Source organism: Lampetra planeri, unplaced genomic scaffold (assembly GCF_965212315.1).
Source record: "Lampetra planeri unplaced genomic scaffold, kcLamPlan1.2.h2 scaffold_554, whole genome shotgun sequence".
NCBI lineage: Eukaryota > Metazoa > Chordata > Hyperoartia > Petromyzontiformes > Petromyzontidae > Lampetra > Lampetra planeri.
Window position 1 is genome coordinate 17,097 of NW_027615377.1, and position 22,770 is coordinate 39,866.

The window sequence follows — 22,770 nt, forward strand, 5'->3', positions numbered from 1 at the left end:
ATGTGTTATCAGTTTTATATGAATTTATTCCACAGCCACGTGTTGACGGCCAAAGGTGCAGAGCTCTGCAGACTCGTTCAGAGGTTTTAAAGGTCACGTCTGCCGCTCCACCCAGGCAGACGTCTTGAAATGTCTTGAAATCAGGTCTTATCACGTCAAGTGTTATAGCCTTCTCTTTCTGGTGGATTATGTAAGTGAAAACACAAAACATACAGCCAAGCAGCACCTAACTATACAGCTCAAAGACAAACAGTCTTTTAGTTTACTTTGTTTTACAAAAAAACCACTTAAGATACCGTTTTTGAAGTCACCAGTGAGTGAACTGATGAATTGACATGTCATGTTCTATTAAGTTGACCTCTTTTACAACAGCTTTGCACCTTCTCCTTTAGGTAAATCCTCTTTAGGTGAATCCCTCAAACCCCATTATGTAAAGACCGTAAACTCACCCCACCTAAAGAACCACCTGGAGAGTAGCTGTCATCAACATGGAAGAGCTTCACACACACACACAAGGCTGTCTGAATGCACAAATGAACATGCTCAGGAAAAGGGTCCAATTATTTATTTCAATTGCATTTCAGCACAATATAAAATATTTTGAAATATCCAAGGACAAATGAAACAGGTCGATGCGACACCTTGATGTACCGTACAATGGGAGCCAACTGAACAGGGCATGAGCGTTATAAAAAAAAAAAAAAAAAAAGTCAAGGCACGCCATGTTAAAGAGAAGCGGAGAAACTCTGCAGTCAGAGTCTCTCAGCTCAGCATTAAGATTACGTTTTTAAAAACAGGAGGGACAGAACAACCAGCATTCAATATCTCCTACAGTCAAACCTTTTATTCACAAACATCTGGGAGACAAACTCATACTCTAATTTGAAATGAAAAGACGGACGAAGGGGGAAGTTTCTGCAAAAAAAACAGCTGTGCTTCATCTGGACTCGATAAACCTCCATCCAGCACTCGCGTCAGCCTGACAAACAGGCGGGTGCGCTGGTGCGGGCGTCACTGGTTTCTGGATGTGGAAGGGGCAGCAGGCTGGGAAGAGGAGTGTTGCGACTCAGAAGTGAGAGAAGCCCTGGTCAGTTCACTGTCCATTGAGACCTATTATGAAGAGATGAGGCCTTTCTCATAATACATCCCTCTGTTGCAGGAAGGAGCAGAAGAGTATCCCGGTTCTATCTCATGAAGTTTCCCCCTCCAATTTCTCTCTTGTATCTGTTGGTGAGATGATCTGCTTGCATGGTGAGCTTCGACAGAACTCCAAAGAGTCCTCGGAGGGTGGTAATGAAACTGGTGCTCCAGGTCGGCGTTGTCTTCCAGGAGCAGATCTCCAGTGACTGGCTTCTGCTCCTCCTGCTTCACCGCCATCTCAAGGAAGCTGGCGCCGCTGCTCATCTCCCTCTTCAGCAGACCCCACTCCATGTCGTTCTTTTATGGACTTAAGGAGCAGGTAGTGCTCGTACATGTCCCTCTGCTGCTTGTTGGGGCACGGCGACTCGTTGTCGTTGTTGTTGGTCTCCACCCGGCTGGCCGCCTGCTCCTCCAGGGGCATGTCTCGCAGCAGGCTGGGCACCATGATGGTTTCGTCCATGTTGTTGGCAGCTGCTATGAAACGGTGCATGACGTTGATGAGCGAGTGCTTTGTTGCTGGCGGAGTCGCTGTTGATCTGCATCATGGTGAAGGCTTTGGGCTGCTTGGTTACTGTGACAGGCAGGAGTTAAGGCAGATTGTGTCCGAGACGTGGCTGATCTGCGGGAAATAAGGTGCAGCATGGTGAGATGGAAGCTCATTGAGAGCAACAATTACTTCAAGACTGCAGGTGTTCTCACTCATTCGTTCCAATAAAAACCCACCGCTGCGCTCTCATTGTACCGCATTCGTTTAGTATGACCTTGACTTCCGGTTACTGAAACGCTCTAGAATCAAAATGTACCGAACGTGGGAAAAAAAAACCCAAACTACTAACCTGAACCACGAGAAGGCCTGAGGAAGTTGTTTTCGGGTACGATGGAGAGAAAACCAAATCCTCTCAGGGTCCGCACAGCGACCGCCGGGAAGGAAACTGACGATTTCCTTAGCTGATTGTCAGTTAAAGCTCGCTTTTATACGAGGCAGCCGGGTTACCGAGCGGAAAAAAGCCCCCCCCCCTCTTTCTTTCCAGCGATCCAATTGGCCAGCGGACAAGAAAGGGGCGGGCTCAAGAGCGTCTGATCGAGAACTGGCCAATGATGAGCCGCGCCCTGCTGCCAATCAAACGTCTTTGTGAAAGCTCGTCTGCGATTTACTCCCTGAACTCGTCATATTTTCCGGATGGGTCAAGCGGCAAGCGTTTCACGTTGCGAAGCAGCACATCGTGTAAATAAAAAAACACGCTAATGTCACCGTGTAATAGAAAGTTTGAGCCATTTTTTTTCCTCGTGACTGATCTCCTATCGCACATTCGTTGCACGGCAGCGCCCCCTGGCTGCTGGACCCGGCTCTGTGCAGCCTTCCATTAAGGTATCGTTTGTTCAGTCGTTCGTGTTGTACTCTTACTTCGAACGCCGCTGGGATTTAATTTCGCTCCTAGGTGTGAAGGGCAGGTCAGCGGTGAAGAGGGCACACGAAATTTGAAGAAACTATAGCAGGAACAGATTTCTTTAATCATGTTAATTAGAGGCGAGGCAGGTCCGCCATGTTGGACCTATTAAAATTATCCATTACACCTGTGGCAGGTTGAGTGAGTCTTCCTGTTGGAAATAGTCAAAGTAGTGATTTAACTGATTTACTGTATTTTGAATACGTAAAACTTAGTATTTTGGGTAATTTTTAATGTGTTTGTGCACACTGAATATTGGACCAACCATCTATTGTTACAAATTTGTAATCTTTAGTAATAAATATGAATAAGACACACACACACACACTAAACAGACACAGTTGTAGGCTGTTGGGCAGTACAAGGTACTAGGTTTCCCCTTTATTTCTTTCCCTCAAATATTTTGCATGCATCAACAAAAGAAATAGTTTAACACTGACAACTGTGATATGACGTTGGCTGGGTTCTCATTGGCACATATGAAGGGCGGACCTCCAGAAACACAGAAACCTGCATCATCGTAAGGCATGGTACACACAACCCACGTCTTCTTTTAATCATTTCACCATGGTGACCCACCATAAAGGCTGTGGCCTTAAAGTTCATGCAAAAATTCACTTAGTGTTGGGAAAAAGAAGGCGTATGTCGGCTTAGTCATTTTCACAAAATAAGGCTGCTGCATTACATAAAAGACAAGAAATAGAAAATAAGATAACATCTACACTGGATATTCCCTAATTATATCCGAAGAGTAAGAAACTATGTGTGAAATGTCCAGGTCCCTTTATTTGGTTTAAGTCATCTGCAGATATCCCTTTTTGTTAACCCTTTAAACTCCCTAACCGTAGCCTCTCCTGCTCCTTTGCCCTTAAGTGAGATTGGATAAAAGAAGCAGTGAGTTTTCTTTCTCTCTCTAAAAGTATTTTAGCTAACAAGACAATTTTAAAAACACAAGAGATTCGTTTTACTCAGTTTTTTTTCGTCAGGAGCTGCTCACCAGACACCTAAAAGACAAAACAGGTTTCATCCATCATATGTATGTGTAATATTGAAGCAATAATAGCTGTAAGTCCCACAATAATTAACGTTTTTTAATGTAATAAAAAGTACCAACCTTTGGATCAGTTATACCATCTCGTACTGGTTGTTGGTTATGTATCGAGACAAGCAGCAGGCTAGGAATATTCCAATGACCTGAGCAGAAAAATACAGATTTAATAGCTATAGAAATGTCCCAAGAGACGAACATCAGACCCTCTAGGGCAGTTCAACGTCAATGACAGTAATGACACCCTGAGCACAGACTGTGTGTTACCGAGTTTGCATGCACTGACCAACAGGGGGTGTTACAATCAATGTGTAGTTCGATTCATTTCTTTCCACAAAGAAGAAGTAAAACATTTCAAATCCCACTAGTTTGCAAACTGTGCACAGGGACCTCATAAAGTTTGCTCGCCCCACTCTAATATGACTTGACTGTGAAGCCTATCTAGTTCTCTTAGCTCTTTGTAGGTGACTGTGTAAGTACTTGACTGCAGGTGTACATGACGTGTTGTTGACACAAAGGAGCAGCACAGATGGTCCTGTTTTAACCAGAAAGCCCCCCACCTACTTCAGTGGGTTTGCAGGTAATGTGGAGCATAATTCCATTTTAGACAAAGCACACACAACTAAACAAACACGACGTGACGTGATGGGGGATTGCTCCACGTTGGTGTGGTGTTTTTCATTTAAAACTACATAAACATTCTGGCCACTTACGGATCATGACATCATCATCGTCGCAAGTGTCGGCTGGTTCTTGCTACACAAATGTGGTGTATTAAACTGGGGGATGTTGGCCACACCCACAAAAAACAGGTACTTCTAAAAATTTGTATAGTCACTGTGTCTGGAACAATGTAAAAGCCCGTCAGGAGGCTTTCTGTTGGAGCTTATTTCCACATTTAATGTCGTTCACACCTGGTGGATTTCAGCTCATTGTTCAGTCCCCTTTACCTCCATTTTCATTTATCTCCTAAATATTATCCTGGGGGAAATAATAAATGTTCCACGTTGTCCACCAGTTATACACCAACTGTCTATTATGTACTGACAATGAGCGATTCCTCCTCTGAAAACAACATTCACAGCTAAACTGCAGCCAGACAGATAAACAATAACCTCAGTAAAGCTGATGGGAGCTGCAGTTGAAAGCTCTCTGCAGGTTCATCAGTGTGAGCAAAACGATGTTGATCACAGGCAAAGGAAAGCATCAGAGGTATAAACTGCTCCAAAGACCATCATGTCATGTACCTGGAAGAAGGCAATCCCAAAGGAGATCCCAGCAATGATGCCAAGGTTGGACTCCATCACCTGAGTCACCAGTGCAAAGCAGCCCTGAACAGCACAAATATACACTGATTATATTTTGGGGCCTCCTGTAACATTTTGACTATTCAAATATGACAAACAGGTAGTGGAGGTCTCAACTCACTGATGTGTACACTTCCTTCTGAGCCTTGTCCAGGTCTTTCAGTGTCTCTGGCGAGCAGTTTGAGCTGTCTTTACAGCAGCTGGCAGGGATGCCCTTCTCTTTGAAGTAGGCGCGGTGTCGCTCCAGTCAGTGTAATTTTTCACCCCACAGCAGTGTAACTATAAGTAAGAGAGGCAACAAAAAGTTAGAAATACCACTGAGGCTACATCCACTTCACCTGTTTTGATTGTAAAACTAAACTTAAATTCTAAAATTATTTACGTTTCATCCCCAAAACCCGCCGCTGCAGCAGCTCTAAAACAGTTTGCAGGTGCTGCCGCCCTCGTAGTATTTTGGAAAACCAAGGACGGTGGTTTTAAAGTTTAAATCAGTGAAAAACAGCTTTACAGTGATGCTACTGCAGATGTTGTTACCCCTCTATAGGAGAAACGTCTGCAGTGACAAGAGCCAAGTGTGTCACTGGATGGAAATGCTCCTATATGAGCAGAAATATAAAAAACTGGTGACAATAAGATGCCAACAAAGTCTGGTTAAAGCATTAGCTCCCACTTACAGTCCTCTGGATGGCGTCCACTGCAGTGCTGCTGCTGTCTGTGGCGTTGTAGTATGTCACAGCATTTTGGTAGGCACTTCCCAATTTAGCCTTTATCTGTAAAACACAGTCAATTGTATTTGAATGAACATCCGCTTTCCACCTTAGAGCACTTACTTGTTTTGCACCAATAACTCACCTCGTGCCTGAAGATGAAGCCTGACACACCAGCCACAAGCTCCGCCAGGAACACCACAGTCAAGAACATGGCATACTGAGGACACGGAAAACAAGTTAGACATGTTTGCGCGTGAAGAGATTTCGAGCCAGTTTAAGCATCCATGGGCTTCCTCGGCATGTGGCGAAGCAACCAAACAGTCCGAAAATGACGATGATGGCTCCAGTTCCGATGAGGACATAAGGCGCATTGGTGCTGTCATCAGAGGCCAAGGAGAAGTACGCCTCGAGGCTCACCTTCCCCCACACCCCGACAGCCAGCAGGATCATTCCTGTGAACTGAGGGACAGCGAGGCCAATCAGCTCCAACATCAAAGAGTAACAAACAAAAACGTGATATTGACGGGCTATTTTAGTGATGACACAATGGCGTCTTCGAGACTAACAAGCATTATGTGTTTGCCTAATATCAAACCTTGTTATCTTAACCGTTTGGGTTTTGTTCCACCGTTTGCCACTCACAGGAATAGTTTAATGATTGAGTTAAAAAAAATGAAATTAGACGTTCTGCTTTACTTATGTTTGTCATTATTGATGATAAAATGAAGTTCAGAGTTTGTTCTGTTGGTCAGAAGTATATGTACCAACCAAACCAGTGATCACTCTGCACCTAATCTGATAAATGTCAGAACACTTTTAATTTAGAAGCATGAAGAGAGGAATCCAAAACACAATTTCCACCATTGATTTCTTTTATTAAATCTACACTGCCTCCTCGCAGGGGAGGAAATACAGATGGGCCAAAGCAGAGGAGTTAAGATTGAGGTGCGGCAGCCTGATGTGTTCACGTTATAAATGGTCTCTCCTTTAATATGACCGTTAATGGATTATTTTTATATAATCGATAGAAACACACACTCTAAAGCCAGGACCTGTGATTGCAACAAAACAGCATTTTTCTTTAACGCTGTCCACACAAGCCATTAGCCTGGAGGGAGACATCAGCTCAGCCAGGCAGGAGCAATAAAGCCACAGACGCAAGCACAAACCTGAACTTTGTGTCCCGCTGCTGCAGCAGAGGGCTGTTTGACAGATCTTAAGATAAACAGCGGCAGTATGAGCAAAGATAACTCACAACACGAACATGTACGTGACTGGTGGTCAACACTGCAAATGACCATTTTATACCACAAAGCATCAAGGTACACCTGTAATTGACCAACAGCAATAGTAGTAGTAGCAGTAGTAGTACTAGTGACTGACTAAAGGTTCAACAGATCTGTTTTTTTAACAGTTCCTATATTTTCCCTGTTTCATCCTCAGTGTGACACCTTTATTTTTGTCCGATGTTGTTCGCAATAATACTTATATTGATACAAATTGTCACCATTTTCTGAATAAACACATTTTAATTTTATTTAGAAACGAACCAGTAGATACTTTGCATTTTTACCTCAGAAAATGTCATAATGTTTAAAGACGCATAAGTAATAACTTGAGAAATACCATGTCATTGCTTTTACCTTTCACCATGTTGACTAACCGAACATCAACACTAGTATTAATCAACCAATCATACTGCAGTGTCGTGTGGGAGCAGATGTTTCACTTGTCACACGTACATTAATTACTCTAAAACTATTCCAGCTCGAACTAAATGACTTTAACCGTGAGCTGTTCGACTTTTGGTCTGTTTGGACGCAAAGCTAACGGCTAACATTACTTTTCTCACACCAAAATGTCGTGTCCCAGCCCGTCCGGGAACTGTCAACAAGTGGTTATAATTTACAGCAAAAACGCCAACAACAAACAAAAACAACCCCCCATTAACACTAATTTCACTTTGAGCGTGTCACGGTGGTGATTTTAGCCGGAGCCCCGCTGGCACCGCCGCTCCTAGCCCATTGTTGCTGCTAGCTAGTTTCCCGGTGCTCACCCAGAAAATGAGGCTGTAGGAGATGAGGAACGTCTTCAGACAGGTGATCACAGGCTTCGTCTGGAGCCGACGCGACGGCGGAGACATCTTTGCTTTTCACTTTGGGCGCGGAGAAATCAGAAGACAGAACAGATTCACCCCTTGTAGAGGCGAGGGGAAAACTTCGGGAGATAAATCCAGGGCAAATGGGGGGGTGCGGGGTGGAAGTGTCGTCACTTACACAGATTCACTTTCCTGAGGGGATCGACGGTTCCCAGACCGGCGTCAAACCAGCAGCCATTCCTGAAGTACGAATTTTCAAGTACGAATTTCAAAATAAAGGTCCAACTGGCAGCAGTATTTGTATTGTTTTACGAGGCAGATTTGATATATTTCCTTATTTGTCACACTGAACAGATTAATTATTGTTATTTAAACTTGTTTCAATCCATCTATTTTTCCTTGAGGGCACGTGTGCAAATGTTTGAGTTGAATCTGTTTATTATCAGACAGATGCTTTGGATTTTCAAAATCCGAATTAATGAATTTAGGGCCATATATGAGTGTAGGGACATATTTGGATTATTTGTTTTTAACCTGTTGAACAGCATGCTTTTATGTCGAAGGCACTTCCTGTCAGGACTCATACTGTTTCTGATGTGACACGCTTCCTATTAATCACGTTATCTGGAAGATACATTACATGTCGCTCATGGAAAGACCAATCTGAAGGTTATTTTAAGATTGGAAGATTCATTTAGCCAACAAATAACAGTATGGTGGCAGCAGAGCCTTGATTATAAGTTATAACACAGGTTTAAATAATCGGCCACAAGGGTTTGATCTGTCATATCGGTCATATCACATTCCCAGGCGTTGGGTCTTCTTGGGAGGTGGAGTTTGAAGGGACACACACACACAGAGACACACAGACACACACACACACACGCACACGCACACACACACACACACACACACACACACACACACACACACACACACACACACACACACACACACACACACACACACACACACACACACACACACACACGCGGACCCCCAGCGCCACCTAGCGGTGAGTGTTTGTGGAAAGCTGCGGAGACAAAAGACAGAGACAACAGGGACGAGTCGGTGCAGATGTGTAAAGGTTGACAGGGAGTCGATTGTAACCGTTGTCAACCGTTGGTTGTTTGTCTGTCTCTATTTGGATTTGAAACCGGGAAAGAAGCTGCGCAGTTTGTCCTCGAGTTGGGAGAGGATCTTGGCTGCAGGTCTGGAGCCATGATTACTGGGAGCACAACTCTTCCTGCGCTGCTTTTATTTCTCGCAGGTGAGTCCGAACAATCAACCCCTTTGTTGGCTCCATCTCTGGTTTTCACAGGCAGTCAAGTCAAAGACACGAAAACCACATTCTAAACGTCATCGAGATGTTTTAAACAAACGTTCCACTGTGTGAAGGAGTCGAGAACTTCAGTGGTCTTCTTCAAGGTTTCTAACATATGAACTGATCTGATCTGTCAGTTAAGTTCATGTGATATTGTTATGTTTGTCTCGTTTGTCTCTCAAAACTTTTTTCATAAAAGGTTCGTAAAAGGTCACGAATAGATATAATAATTACCAAAAATAAATGAATCCAATATTTAATATAGAACCACAAACAAACCAATAAACAAAAAATAAATGACCGATAACATTTAAATAGCCATGTGTTTTGAGGTTTATTGTTTTGAAGGAACGTAAAGTTTAAAAAAGGTGAAATGAAGTGGTTCCTCGTTGTTCCTCCCAAACTGTGTTGCTGAGGACCTCCTGGAAGAATCCCAGGGACCTCTGGGGGTCATCACACCCCATTTTGAGTTCCCCTGCTCTAAACTATTCGGGATTTGGATCTCAGCCAGAGCAAATATCCTTATCTTTTCCCCAATATGGGAAAAACAAGCTTCACCTCAGCAGTAAGAACAGTTGTATTAGATGCAGATGTGCTGAGTGTTCATAGGCGATGGGATGAATGCAAATGGTGCCCACTGATCCCTCAGGAATGAAGAGCTGTGGCTTCATAACTTCTCTGCTGAAAAAAAAAAATCCATTGAAAATGAACTGAGAACAAAACAGAGGAGTCTTCCTCTTCAGGTTCTCCTGATTGCTGACCAGGCAGTTTAATTACAGCTCGTCTCCGTCACTGCCAGTTAATTACTGAGCTGTCTCCCTCTGGGCCCAGTGAGCTGAAGCCTCCATTTAATGCTGCAAGATAATGATGTGACCACAGGTCCACCCAGAAGATACTTGTGCTCTTTTGATAATCCAAAGAGGTCGAGAGGATGTTCATCTTTGTTATTAATATCAGAAGGATGAGACTCACACATAAGAACTACTGTCTCTTCAAATGGGTGAGAAGCTCAGTCTGAGAGGTGGTAAAGTGTGATGGGACACAAAAGAAGAAAAGTCCGATTTCTTGGATACTTTGGAATCTTTGTTGTCAAATTGAGGATAATTGTATATAATTTGGCCTGGAACAATCTGGAAATGGGAAAATCTGCTAGAAAAGGTGTCTTTTTAGTGGAACTGTGAAGAATTACATCTGTTTCTGAAGAGACCTGAAAAAGTGTGTTTGCTTCTTTGAAACAAAATCAGATTTTCTGAGTTTGTAACAAGTTTTTAGACAAGCACATTAAAACAGATAAAGGTAACAAGAACATGCAGTTTCAAAGCAAGTGAGAGACATTTGAGAACACTGAAACACAGAAGCATACATGCACTCACATGCACAAGTTATTAGATAGACAGATTTCTAATTTCTAACTGCATGACGATGCATGTCGACTGTCAACAGCTGAACGTCTGTTGTCTCTCCTGCAGTGCGCAACATTAGACTGATGAGTTTAGCCGGTTTCCTCTGGCACACTGTGTGTGTGTATGTTGGGTTGTGTGAAATACTAGTTAGGGGAAGTTTTGCAAACTGGAACGTTTGGCTCATTGTGAGAAAAATGCTGACGACAGGCTTCATCCACGCGACACTGGTCAATCTGGAACAGTTTTATGAGGAGCCAAGTTGAATATAAGAACTTCCACACATTAATGTTCTATTGCGTAATTAAATAACAACTTCAACATTATCCAACAATTTTAATTAATATGTTGTTAATACATATATATTTTAATTTATAATAATATAATTATACTATAATATAATATAATTTAAGAACAATACACAATAAAATGCTGGTACGGTCATGTGAAGAAAGTGGTAAATACATACGTAGTAATGGCCAAAGGTTATTCTATTATTTGACATTTCCAGTGTTTCTACTGTCTCTGTAGAAGAGGTCATGTTTCAGCTGTCAGTCACAATGAGCTCTGTGTCAGGATCAGTGACACACAATGGGACCAATTGGGGAAAAGGATCAATCTGCAGAGGTAGAAGGAAATGTAGATTCAGTAGTAGTATATTTAGGATTTATCTGATCGGCTTTGCCTGTAATCATATTCACGTCTCCTTGAAAGATTCCTTTGTTTTCTCAAGCAGCTTTACTTCACTGATGGCAAATCCAGGTGTGTGACTGGAATGTAACTGAGATACGTTAAAGGAAACCTAAGAGGAGTTATGGACGGGAGGTGGTGACCTACATGTCTCCACAAATGCAATTGCTGTTGCTGCAGACGGTCGGAGTGAATCACGTTTTCACGCCACGTTTGTCTTGTAACAACTTGAATCGGGTCTCTCGGCCCAGTTAAATGTTTGCTGCTTGTTCCCACGTTTCTGCTTTGTGGTGACTCAGCTGCCTCTGCGACCATATCGTATGACGCCTACAACGACTACGCAGTGGAAGACAATACTCCGCAACTGGACTACAAAGGTGTGTATGCACAACACATGCGGTTACACTGTGAATGTGTTCTCCATTTATACACGCGTCCCCACACTGCAGCCAGTTGTGTGTGTGTGTGTTGAGTCTCACACAGATTTGCTGCTGTTCACAAACAGATCCACACTGGTGTCATTCTCCACATCTGACCAACGGGGAGGTGACCTGCCACTCCCCTCAAGGTCGCGCGTACAGGAGCACGCTGGGCACCCGCTGCGAGATGAGCTGCGACAGAGGATACCGACTGCTGGGCAGGCGCTCCATTCAGTGCCTCGCCAACCGCCGCTGGTCCGGGGACCGCGTTCTGCCGCAGTCAGTGGGAGGAAACATTTTAAGAGGCAGTGTTTGGATTCATCTGGTGATGTTCAAATCCCATGAAAAACTGACATGACTCACAAAATGTGGTAGTGCTGTAGGCTGTAGCCGTGTAGTGAACAAATACTGATGTCTTTCATGGGATGTCAACAGTCCCAAACACTGCCGACGTGATCTCCCAGCCGTTACTGATCCGGTGAATGTGTTGAATGTGACACACTGTGTTTGTGGGGGATGTCTGCACAGAGATGCGTTGCCATGTACTTCCCCTCATCCCGTACGGCCGATACTCCTGCACTCAGGGCTTTGTGGTGGACTCCAGATGCGACTTCACCTGTGACCCCGGCTATCGTATCGACGGGGAACACTCGCGCACCTGTCAGCATGGGTCCACGTGGAGCGGCGTGCAGCCAGTTTGTTCAGGTCCTGAACAGAATCTGGAACAAAAAGCTTTTGTGTGTGTTTAGGAATTTCATGAACATTATTTCAGTAGTTTTAGTCTGCAGCTACATGCATTTCTGTTCAGGCCAACTGCTCTTCATACTAGTTCTCCCCTCCCCTCCCTCGATGTGTTCAGTTTCACAATAACAAGCATGTTTCCTGTTTTTCTGTTCTGTGGACGGGATCCGGATCGGTGCTGTGTCAGTGCTCATATTCTGCTGCACACGATACAAAGGTTTCCTTTCTGATGTGTCCTGCATTGTTGTTCTCTTTCAGACACGGAGCCTCCGAAGATCAAGTGTCCCTCTGTCCAGAATCAAATATGCAGAGCCTGGAAAACTCACGGCCAGGGTGACCTGGGACCCCCCCACTGCCACCGATACTGCTGATAAACATCTGGAGTACGTCTTTTTTTGTCCACTTCCTTTTTCCGTTCAGCGGGCGTAAACACGTTGCTCTTGTCTGTCTCTGCAGTGTGATATTAGTGGGGCCCGTCGCCAGGCACTGACTTCAACGAGGGCGCAAACATCATCCGATATAAAGTGTATGATCAAGCCAGAAACAGAGCCGCCTGCAAGTTCATCATCCGTGTTGAGGGTGAGCTCACGAAATACTAAACACCAGCACAATTCATTCTACATTTAACAGCTACAACCAAAAGGATTAGCCCCCCCTGTATGAAATCAAATAAAACTCTTATCCCTCCAGGTACATGAGCCATAACCTTAAGTCCTTAAGTCATCCACAAAAACAAAGACGACATCTGCATCAGGTCAAATGAACATTTCTATTGGTTTGCTGAACTGAAACAAGAAAAAAAATCCCAAAATGCAATGAACCAAATGATCAGCCCACTGACAAAGACTAGTCAGTAGTTTGATCCAGAACAACCTCTTGTGGTAGTTTTCTAAGTTGGAACATGTGTCCTGAGGGGATTCAACTCATTCTTCCTGTCCAAGTTCATGCAATTTGCATGAATTAGCATCATTTTGACCATATCACTTTTTACCAGGTTTTTCATGAAGACATCTTGAATGTTTATTGTACCACAGTTGGTCCATATATTGATGAATGATTTACTCTATGACATTTTATGAATATTGCAAACATATGCCAGTATTTTAGGGAAACATACCGGGCTGACGATTTCAGTTTTATAGCTTCTCTAATCAACAGTTTTCATGTGTGCAAACATAATTGCGCAAAGGTTTTTGAATCATCATTCACCTTTTAACATGATTAGCTAACAAAATGTAGCATTAGCACACAGGAGTGATGGTTGGTGGAAAAGGCCTCTGTAGATGTACGTAGATATTCCATTAAAATCAGCTGTTCGCAGCTAGAATAGTCATTTTACCACATGTCTAGATGAGTCCTAATTCATTTAATGTTACCGTCATTGAAAAAAAAAAAGCTTTTCTTTCAAAAAGAGGGGACATTTCTATGTGACCCCAAACTTTTGAACGGTAGTGTATATTCTTAACTATATAAGCGAAATGTCTCTTCTCCTTCCAGTGCGAAGGGTGTCCAGAGCTGCATCCGCCTGTGCATGGCTACGTCACCTGCTCCTCTGATGGAAATAACTATGGTGCAACGTGTGATTACCACTGTGACGGAGGATATGAGCGCAGGGGGGTGTCGAGTCGCGTCTGCCAGTATGAACGCGACTGGAGCGGAGACCCTGCTGAGTGTGTTTGTGAGTCTGCAAGATCGTGAGATCTCATCTGGTAGAATCCAGAGTGTAAATGAGACCGTGTGTGTCTGCAGCGATGGAGATTAAGGCAGATGTGAAAACAGCATCTGCTCTACTGGATCAGTTCTACGAAAAGAGGCGGCTGCTGATCGTATCTGCTCCCAACATAACCGACCCCGACTACCAGATGCAGAACATCATGACACAGGTTCACCATCCGTCCAGCTGTTGGTGACATTAAAGAAGCTGTTTCTCATAAGAGCCACAGACATTTACTCTCCTCTCGGATGACTGTCTCCCAGAAGTCTGAGTGCGGATTAGACCAGCGGCATGTTACTGTGATCGAGCTCCTGGGGTCCCCGCCTCGTGAGACAGGCCGCATCAAGGAGAAGCAGCTGAGCGCCGAAGCCATGGAGGAGCTGAGGTAACTCACAGATTTGAAGATACACTCTTTGGGTCAATTTGACCCAGACGCATTCATGTATTCATGTTGCAATGGAACACACACTTGTCTATAACAGCACAAAGAACATGCACACACGCAGACAGACACACAAGTTAACACTGCAGTTAAAACGGGACAAAGTGTGCATAGTGATAAATATGAAAACAAGGAGAGGGAACACGTTCAGTTTAGGGTTGAACTGAAAAGGGTTGTGTGTCCTAAAATCCATTTAAATGTCCGGAGCCACCTAGTAAAGACTCTGTCTGACTTTACAGAGGAACAGTCCAGTGTGTCAGTGACAGATGTTTGACTAGAGAATAGAACAACTCTCCTCCGACCAACACTTTTAACTTGTCCAATGTCAGTCAAATCTCTTAAACTTCAGAGAAATGCAAGACACATACTGTGAGGACTTACAAGCAGTACCAAAGTCTATTTCTTTCCAGCAGACATGCGGCTCACTTTTTCCACACTGGAAAATGTCTCGCCTAATCTTCAGTCTCTCCACTGACACACAAACCGTGTTACATAGTGAAGCACATCGAAAGCGTGCTGGGAAATAAGGAAATGAAAGAAAAACAGAGGAAGAGAAAGATTATGCCAGGGAATGGAGCTGAATAAGGACGTTCTGTAGAGCTGTTTTATAAACCGCCACCAACTGTGAAAGAGCATTACAGAGTAATTAATAGCTATAATGACCAGTGATCAATATTGTATGAAATATACAAGAAAACGGTTGCCTGTGGTGACGATTACAGACGTACTGCACTGAACGTGTGTGCTGCCTGCTCATCAACAAATTGCACACATGTAGTATGTCGCTGGTGAGCCAAGTGGAGCACGTAGCGCTCACAGACGGACAGATGGTCCTCACAGGAGTCGGTGGTGACGACGGCGTAGCTAAAAAAACTGAGCATTCAGAACTGAAAAGGGCAGATTTGCTACCAGTTGTCACAGTGACATAAGTTGATGTGTCTCTTTTCAAATCCTCTGCAGGCAAATGTTCAAAATCTCCAGATCGTATTTCAGCATGGTGCTGCTGGACAGGCTGGGAGTGGACCGAGAGAGATTCATAACCCCTATGTCGTCAGATGAGCTGTTCGCCTTCATCGACAGTTTCCTCCTGGATGAACAGGAACGAGAGCGTCTGGAACTCCACCAGGACTTCTGTGATTAATTTAAAGAAGTGCTCCAGTTGCCACGGTGATGAACTAATCAGTATTACTATTACAGAGTAGACGTTCAAACAGCAGGTCCAGAAGAACATGAGAAGGGATTTATGTTCAAACGTGACCATGATACAACACTGATGTGTGAGCACTGGTTCTAGATAAGTGGAGGCCAGGAAGCGGCTGCCACACCTGCTGAAAACAAACAGTGGACATTGGAAAATCACTTCAGTTGTTATTGGTCTCATACTGACAAGAACCCTGTTCAGTAAACCCAGCACTGAATGGAAATGACAGCTGCTGATCCAAAAAGGCTCACTGCGGACTGATGATGTATTTGAGAGCTGAAACAATCAGTGAAGTCTTGGATTTGGTCAATTTTTATTGGTTGAACAGAATAGTCAAAGCAACCTTCAGGTAAGCACGGACCTCATCCGACTCAGAAAGTAAAGTTAAAAAAAAAATTTTAAAAAAATCAACAAATGTAATAATAGTACTTCAAATAATGATTTTTGTGCAACTTGTATAAATACACTTTTACATGACAAAAACTAACATCAATGGCTATCTGAGATTTAAAGTAGCAGTGTGTTCTGTGCAATACAAAACATTTGGCTTGTACATGATTGTGAAGAGCATTGTGACACAATCAGACATTTCTGCACCAAGTGCTGTGATTTGTAACTGCAATAATACAAAGATTAAATAAAACCAATATGACTGTCACGTTTGTTAAATAAACCCAGTGTCGTGACGCTTTGGCACATTTTCATCAGTAACAGATAGTGAAACTCACAGATGAAAACTCCTCCAGTCAGGAATGTGTGAGCAGATGTTTAGTGTTCAAAAACCACAAATATTTTCCAGACGGGTGACAATCTCATCGTCATTTACTCTTATTTTCACCCATAGTGGAGCGCAGTGGAAGAGTGCCCTCTGCCCACGAGTCAGGGTACTGCATCATCTTCTGCCACAGACTGACCTCCTCTCCGACCGAGTCCATGTCCACTTCCTCTTTTCCGATTTTCACAGCACCTGACGGAGCGAAAGAAACAGTGATTGAATTATGGGTGATAGAAGCCATTTACTCAACTTCACACTGCCTGAACACAAAGACGTTCAGTCTCCATGGCATATCTATCTAATGAAGCACCCCATTCTGATAAGTGACATGTAAATTAACACCAAGGAAACGTAATGTTTTCACTAATCACATTTCACTGTCCATCGATTACGTAGTATTTCTAAACCAACTCTTCTACTTAGATATTGTCATTTTATTTTTATTCATTTAACCAGGAAAGAAACCCATTGACATTAAACATCTCTTTTACAAGAGCGTCCTGGTCAAGACATGCACCAGCACAGTTTCATATAACATAGAAATCCAACATAAAAACAAAAGTCAGTGTAGAAGTATGAGATCACGGTATAATGCAACCAGTTTTCCACTATAATCCACAATCAGCTAAAACATCTACAGCCACATGTCGGAGTCTCCAAGTCATTTAACATCCTCTTGTAGACTTCAGGTGATACCAACTCTTTGTTATTTACCTTCTTCTATGTATGACTGGCCAGGACTTCCTGGTTAAGTAAAAAATCCAGTTTTTGTTTATATGAAGCAATGAAATTATCCCAAAAACATGAGGGGAAATTCTTCCACTGGCACATATTCATACCTACGTCAGAGGTCTGGAGATCCTGTTCTGAGCTCAAAGGAAAGGATCAATTCTGTCTTCTTTTACCTTTGCCGGAGCTGAGGCGCACTCCTCCCAGGAACTCATTGCTCAGCATGGCCTCTCTGTCCCACACCGTCAGCTCCAGACACATGGTCTCCAGCTGCTCCAGCAACAGCTCCTTGTACACAAAGGTGTGGACCATAGTGAGGGTTCAGGTTCTTCTTCACAACTGGAGTCTTCCTCTTGGTAGACTTTGACTTGGTCGGAAACAAGTACCTGCAGAACCGCAAACTAGACGTTAGTGTGACAAACAGCTTTGAGCGTCTCCTCCAGAGCGATTCACCGACCCTTTGACAAAGCTATCGGACGTTCCTCCAGCTTTCATCGCCATCAGATTCTTTGCCTCTTTAATAAGGACATGCAGTTCTCCTCCTTCATCAGTCGCTGCCTTCTTGCCTGAAGCGGTGACAAACCCCAGGACGTGGGACAAACGGTATCAAACACATGCAGAGATGAATGTCTTTGGGGACTCACCTTTGTTTTTTTCTGTTTTAGGAGCTTTAGGTGTGATGTACTTCAAGGAAATCACCAGCTCTCCGTTATACTGGGTGAAGGCAGAGGCAGGCACAGAGGCAGGGGCCTGTTGTAGAGAAAAACACCGGATTTGAAACCTCAGTTATTGAGCTCTCACAAAGTTTTGATATGTAGGTTTGTGAAAATACTCATCCCACATCGACAAGGCTATACCTTTGTCACAAGTGTCACGGACTCCTCCTGCTGCAAGTCCAGGTCGCGGCAGTCCAGCGGGATCTCCACCTCTCCCAGGAAAGTGTTGCGGCTGAGGCGGGCCGTGGTGCCAGACTGATATCAACATGGATCGAGTGGCCAGCTGAGAGCGGCTGATAGAGTACTGACGAAGGAACACGGAGACAGGATGCATCAAGGGTGATGGTGTGTTGGCAAAGACTGAATCAATTAACACAGATGAACTTGGACTGAAGACGCATTCCTTTGGATTCAAATTCAAACCAAAACATTCTTCATTACAATTCATCAGCCCATTTCCTTTTCAGTGGCTTTCTTAGTTTAAGCTGTCAGAACACTGGACGTCGTGACCAGAATCAACATTTGACAGCGGCTACCCATCTGCAAAGTCCATATCAGTGATGGAGGGTTCAGTATGTGCCGTCAGTGTTCGCAGCAGATGTGGTGCAGGGTCACTTATCAAGAGGGAGGGTCAGGAATTCCACTGCACATCTTAGTTCCAGTGTCACCTTCAGTGTTTCCTTATAGACGGGGTTGATGGTGTTTCGTTTGATGCTGGTCTTCCTTTTGCTCTGGCGAGATTTGTCTGGGAGCAGGTAACATTTAACGTAACTGGAATAAAACAAAAACCAACACATGACATTTTTTCCCCTTTTCTTGCACATTTCCAGACAAAATTCTGTGAAAAATATCTGGTTGCCAAATAAATTCCTGTGAAGCTCAAGTACACAGAGCAACTCCACCGTGTGTGACACGCGCCAGGATCGACATGCTCAGAAGTGTGACCTCAAAGAAAATGACCAAATAAATCCAGTGTAATACTAACGGGTTGGAAAGGTGCCGTGCGGCATCAGCGTAGGCCAGCCCGTGGCACTCCTTAACGAAGACCTGGAGGCTCTGGGTGTGTTCGTCGTAGTGCATGGAGAAGGTGACGTCTCCGCTCACCTCCACGCTGTCGTAGTCTCCTGCTTCACTGTAAATACTCATCAGGCTCCCAATTGTGCTCTGGACAAATACGCAGACATTTGACCTGAATGAATACATGTTAACAGTGCTAATGGCGTCACAACAAATATTGACATTAAGGTAATATTTGAACAGCGATCCCTGAAGGCGTAACACACAGCTGTATTTCATGACAAAATAACCAAACCAAAAACCAAAGAGAGAAACAATCATTTGTGTCTGTGTGATCCACTTCACACGTCCTAAGTCACTGTGTTGGAGGGAGACATGATGACCTGCTCCATTAAAAAGCCTTCAGCGCACAAATATTGGCTGTGACACCACTTTACCTTTGAGCTGCGCAGGCTGGAGGAACTGGACGCCATTGTCCTCCTATGAAAGCTCACCAAGCTGTCGATATCCCTCCTCCTCCTCCTCCTCCTCCTGTTCATCTTCCTGCAGCATATCAAAACATGTATTCCTGCCCGTGTGTTGACGTGGCCTTGGAGCAACCGTGAACTTTGGCCCCAGTGAATCTGTGGTGACTTGTTCTCATGATCTGAGTTGGTTCAAACATCAAGTTCATCTTGAACCCCGCGAACTGAAGACAGACCTCGGATAGAATTCAACGTAACAAAAGGGAATGTAAAGACAGGGGCTTTTGTTTTTTAACTTGCCATAAAAATGCACATTTAACTTCATGAAACTTCATGAATGGACTTTAATCTTGGCTTAATATCAGTTAGTGAGTACATCTCACCATCAACTGAACTAACTCAAGGAACTTTTCTACCGTCCTGTTTGTCTTAACCTAATGCCACAGACTGTATAATCAATATTTTCCTATTACCTGAACGTCTAACACCGGTACAGAATGGCTCCTGTTGCCCATCGAGGCCTCGACTGAGTCCTGTTGGTCGCGTAGGTCCAGGGTGGACACACACTCTGTTATCCACATCAACACCCATTAGAACGTTTAAACCAGAGCAAAGCAACCGTGAAAACACTTTAAGACGCTTACCAGGTGGCTTTGGAGCACGGCGAACACTCTTCTTGAAGAGTCGATCGACATCCAGTTCTGGGCTCGGACTGACCTGCTTTACTTCTGGGACCTACGGCAGCACAAACTGGTACTTAGTCGACAAAGAGGTGAAAAAAAATGAGACATTCACGTCCACAAAAACAACTTACAGCGGTTGCTTCTGCGCTGGAGCTCTGACTGCTGGGTGTGTTTGCTTTGACCTGGACAGTTGAAGTGGAAACGCTGGATGCTGCCGGAGTGAAGTGATCCAAGCTTGTTTCTGTCCTGAGAACACACAGGAGATGAACACTGAAGCCGTTTCACATTCGTACAGATGCACTGGAACTTTTTCACACTTTTAAACTTACAAGGGAGCTTCACTGACAATTCTTCAATTGTGTGACACAAATAAAGGATTGAAATTTTGTTCTCAATACCCACGGTTTACAGTACTTTTCTTGTATAAAATACGTCTAAAAATATTTAACAAAGTATCAAAGTCTAAGTCAATAACACAAAAAAAACAGTGAAAACTTCTCCCTGGTTTTGAATCGGCATGTTGAACATCAACATATTTTATTTATACAAAATCTCCACCTTTAATTTAACCACAAAGCTAATGGTCACATGGGGGAAAAAAATGGAGATAAATGTGAATTTTACTGTGAACTCCACTAAAATACCACAATGACAGTAAATGGTTGTCGTAAAGATTTTTTTGAGTGAGTGTGCCGGATTATACTTCGATGTACATGAGTTTACCTGCATAATTCAGGCGTCACACGTCCGGACTCGGTTTGTGTTTTGCTGCTGCTCAGGCTGGCGATCTCTGCAGACTCTGTGTCACTGCGCGTTGGCTTTAACGAAGCACCGTCCTTTGACTCAAAAGATTCTCTCGAAGTAATTGACCCTGAATTCTCACTGGACAGACTATAAGAAGTGGGACACCACAGTTCAGGAACTTGAAAGTCTAAAGAACGGAGTGTTGTCAAATAATCCCGCTGCACCTTTGGTGAACCATCTGAAGTTTCTGCCTGGGAACAGGAACGGGCGGATCGCGACCTAACTCAGCACTTTTTAACAGCATTTCTCCCGCTGACTCAGGCTTCTTCACTAAAAAACACACAAATATTCCAGTTCAACACAATGGCATCATGTTGCTGTGCTTTTCCACTTTAGTTTCACTGGGATGAAATTCCAGTAAGTGTGCATTTCGTTTGGCCTCGGAACTGTTTACATTCCTCGTCCAACAGTTGGTACCCATTTCCTCTTCCTGTACTCACATGAAGGCCTCTGTTTGAGGGAATTTCTCACGAGCTCATGCGCAGGCTTTGTGGAGAAGCGGTTGACGTTCTGATTGTAGAACCAGTCACCTGTGCTTTTCTTCAGCTCCCTGTAGGGCAGTTTCAAAGTCTGGATTAAGTCAGAGGAAGCACTTACGCAAACTGATGGTTCACGTGTGAACAGGGTGAAACACAACAGACACTTTTTAAAATGATTGTCTAACAGTTGTTTATGGTAAGTAAATAATTTCACCAATACCTAACTGCACGTTGAATACTCTTCAGCATGAACATTTCTTGCTGACCATAGACTGTATATAAGATGTGGATGACTCAGTGAGGTGGAACAACAGAGTAATGAATGAAAATGATGTATAACTTTTCAGAAGTGGGACGTGAGTCCATCATATTTTTCTCTTGAACATGTAATATTTGAGGAGTCATCAGTGGTTATGGTCACAGGTGGCGCATGTGTTTACACTTTAGTTTCTATGGCGACTCTTCTTTAAGCATCATCTCTGAAATACATTTTTCCTGCGGTACTAGTAGGATGATTTTTTTGTCTTACGAGTCTTTGGCGCACACAGTGCACAGCCAGGATCCATTGGGCCAGACCACTCGGCAGTTGCGACACACGCGGTGGTTGCACATCTTACACTGGCTGGAGAAAACACGCAGGCGACTCAGAGGCTCCTGGCAACGGCCACAAGTATGCTGACTGTATTTCCCACTGCCACGTTTGGCCCCTTTCCTCTTCACCTCCAGCAGATCTGACTTCAGTTTCCTGACACAAAAAAGGAACAATTGAGCTGAACTTTATGTCAATATGTTCTTATATAGGGGGGAACATGAAGGATATATATATACAAATTTATATGTATAATTTACATCAGGTCCATTTTTTTTTTAAACTGCAACCAGGATATGTACGTGAAGGGTACGTGAAGCAACTGCACAATAGTTTTACTCAGGGAAATGCTGAATTAACAAGTTCTCACTTCACACGTTGCTCCTCAGCCCGCCTCAGAGCCTCGTCCCGTCTCAGCACTTCCAGGATGATCTCCTGCTCAGACTCAGTCAGGAAGCTCAGGTTGATCATGTCAACAGCCTGAGGCATCGCAGCGTTCACCAAGAGCCGTCAGCAGACCGTCGCATCAAGATGACCTGAAGACAATAGAGAGTCAGAAGCTTGAAGGCAGATAGAGACGAGACAGTTTCCAGGTTCTAATCAGTGACCTAATTTGACTTGCAGCACACTTCTGTCAGAGACCTGCTGAGGTTCATGAGTAAGAAAGCAGGATGTGTACTTCCTCATTCTATTACCTGGCTCTCTACATGATGTAAGGGCTTGGTGCTGGAATGGCGGTGCTGCTCGTTCAAATACAAAACCTTAGTCAAATACGGCAGATAGCTGTTGCCATCAGACTTGATGTGATGAGAAACCAGCAGTGGAACTACTT

The 22,770-nt window shown here is 43.8% G+C and overlaps 4 protein-coding genes across 4 annotated transcripts; 1 reads left to right on the forward strand and 3 right to left on the reverse strand.

The window, feature by feature from the left end:
* Positions 1-1,184: 1,184 nt before the first annotated feature.
* LOC144741454 (mid1-interacting protein 1-like) lies at positions 1,185-1,685 on the reverse strand. The gene is given in 4 exon segments (XM_078623978.1): positions 1,185-1,286; positions 1,288-1,440; positions 1,442-1,651; positions 1,653-1,685. Coding segments are annotated over 4 exon segments (498 nt in total).
* A 2,028-nt stretch (positions 1,686-3,713) lies between these two features.
* On the reverse strand, positions 3,714-7,796 carry LOC144741453 (tetraspanin-7-like). The gene is given in 8 exon segments (XM_078623977.1): positions 3,714-3,782; positions 4,884-4,967; positions 5,065-5,175; positions 5,178-5,222; positions 5,618-5,713; positions 5,796-5,870; positions 5,924-6,112; positions 7,710-7,796. Coding segments are annotated over 8 exon segments (756 nt in total).
* A 1,176-nt stretch (positions 7,797-8,972) lies between these two features.
* Positions 8,973-15,622, forward strand: LOC144741450 (sushi repeat-containing protein SRPX2-like). Its single transcript, XM_078623974.1, is given in 12 exon segments — positions 8,973-9,021; positions 11,465-11,542; positions 11,671-11,863; positions 12,020-12,036; positions 12,113-12,289; positions 12,584-12,609; positions 12,611-12,712; positions 12,793-12,904; positions 13,830-14,003; positions 14,075-14,208; positions 14,303-14,424; positions 15,442-15,622. Coding segments are annotated over 12 exon segments (1,365 nt in total).
* Positions 15,623-16,500: 878 nt separating this feature from the next.
* Positions 16,501-22,427, reverse strand: LOC144741451 (synaptotagmin-like protein 4). Its single transcript, XM_078623975.1, is given in 18 exon segments — positions 16,501-16,649; positions 17,363-17,492; positions 17,494-17,572; positions 17,644-17,752; positions 17,831-17,936; positions 18,044-18,142; positions 18,144-18,206; positions 18,571-18,673; positions 18,888-19,066; positions 19,357-19,428; positions 19,430-19,462; positions 19,863-19,951; positions 20,028-20,118; positions 20,198-20,312; positions 21,035-21,140; positions 21,311-21,420; positions 21,879-22,094; positions 22,309-22,427. Coding segments are annotated over 18 exon segments (1,968 nt in total).
* Between the last annotated feature and the right edge of the window lie 343 nt (positions 22,428-22,770).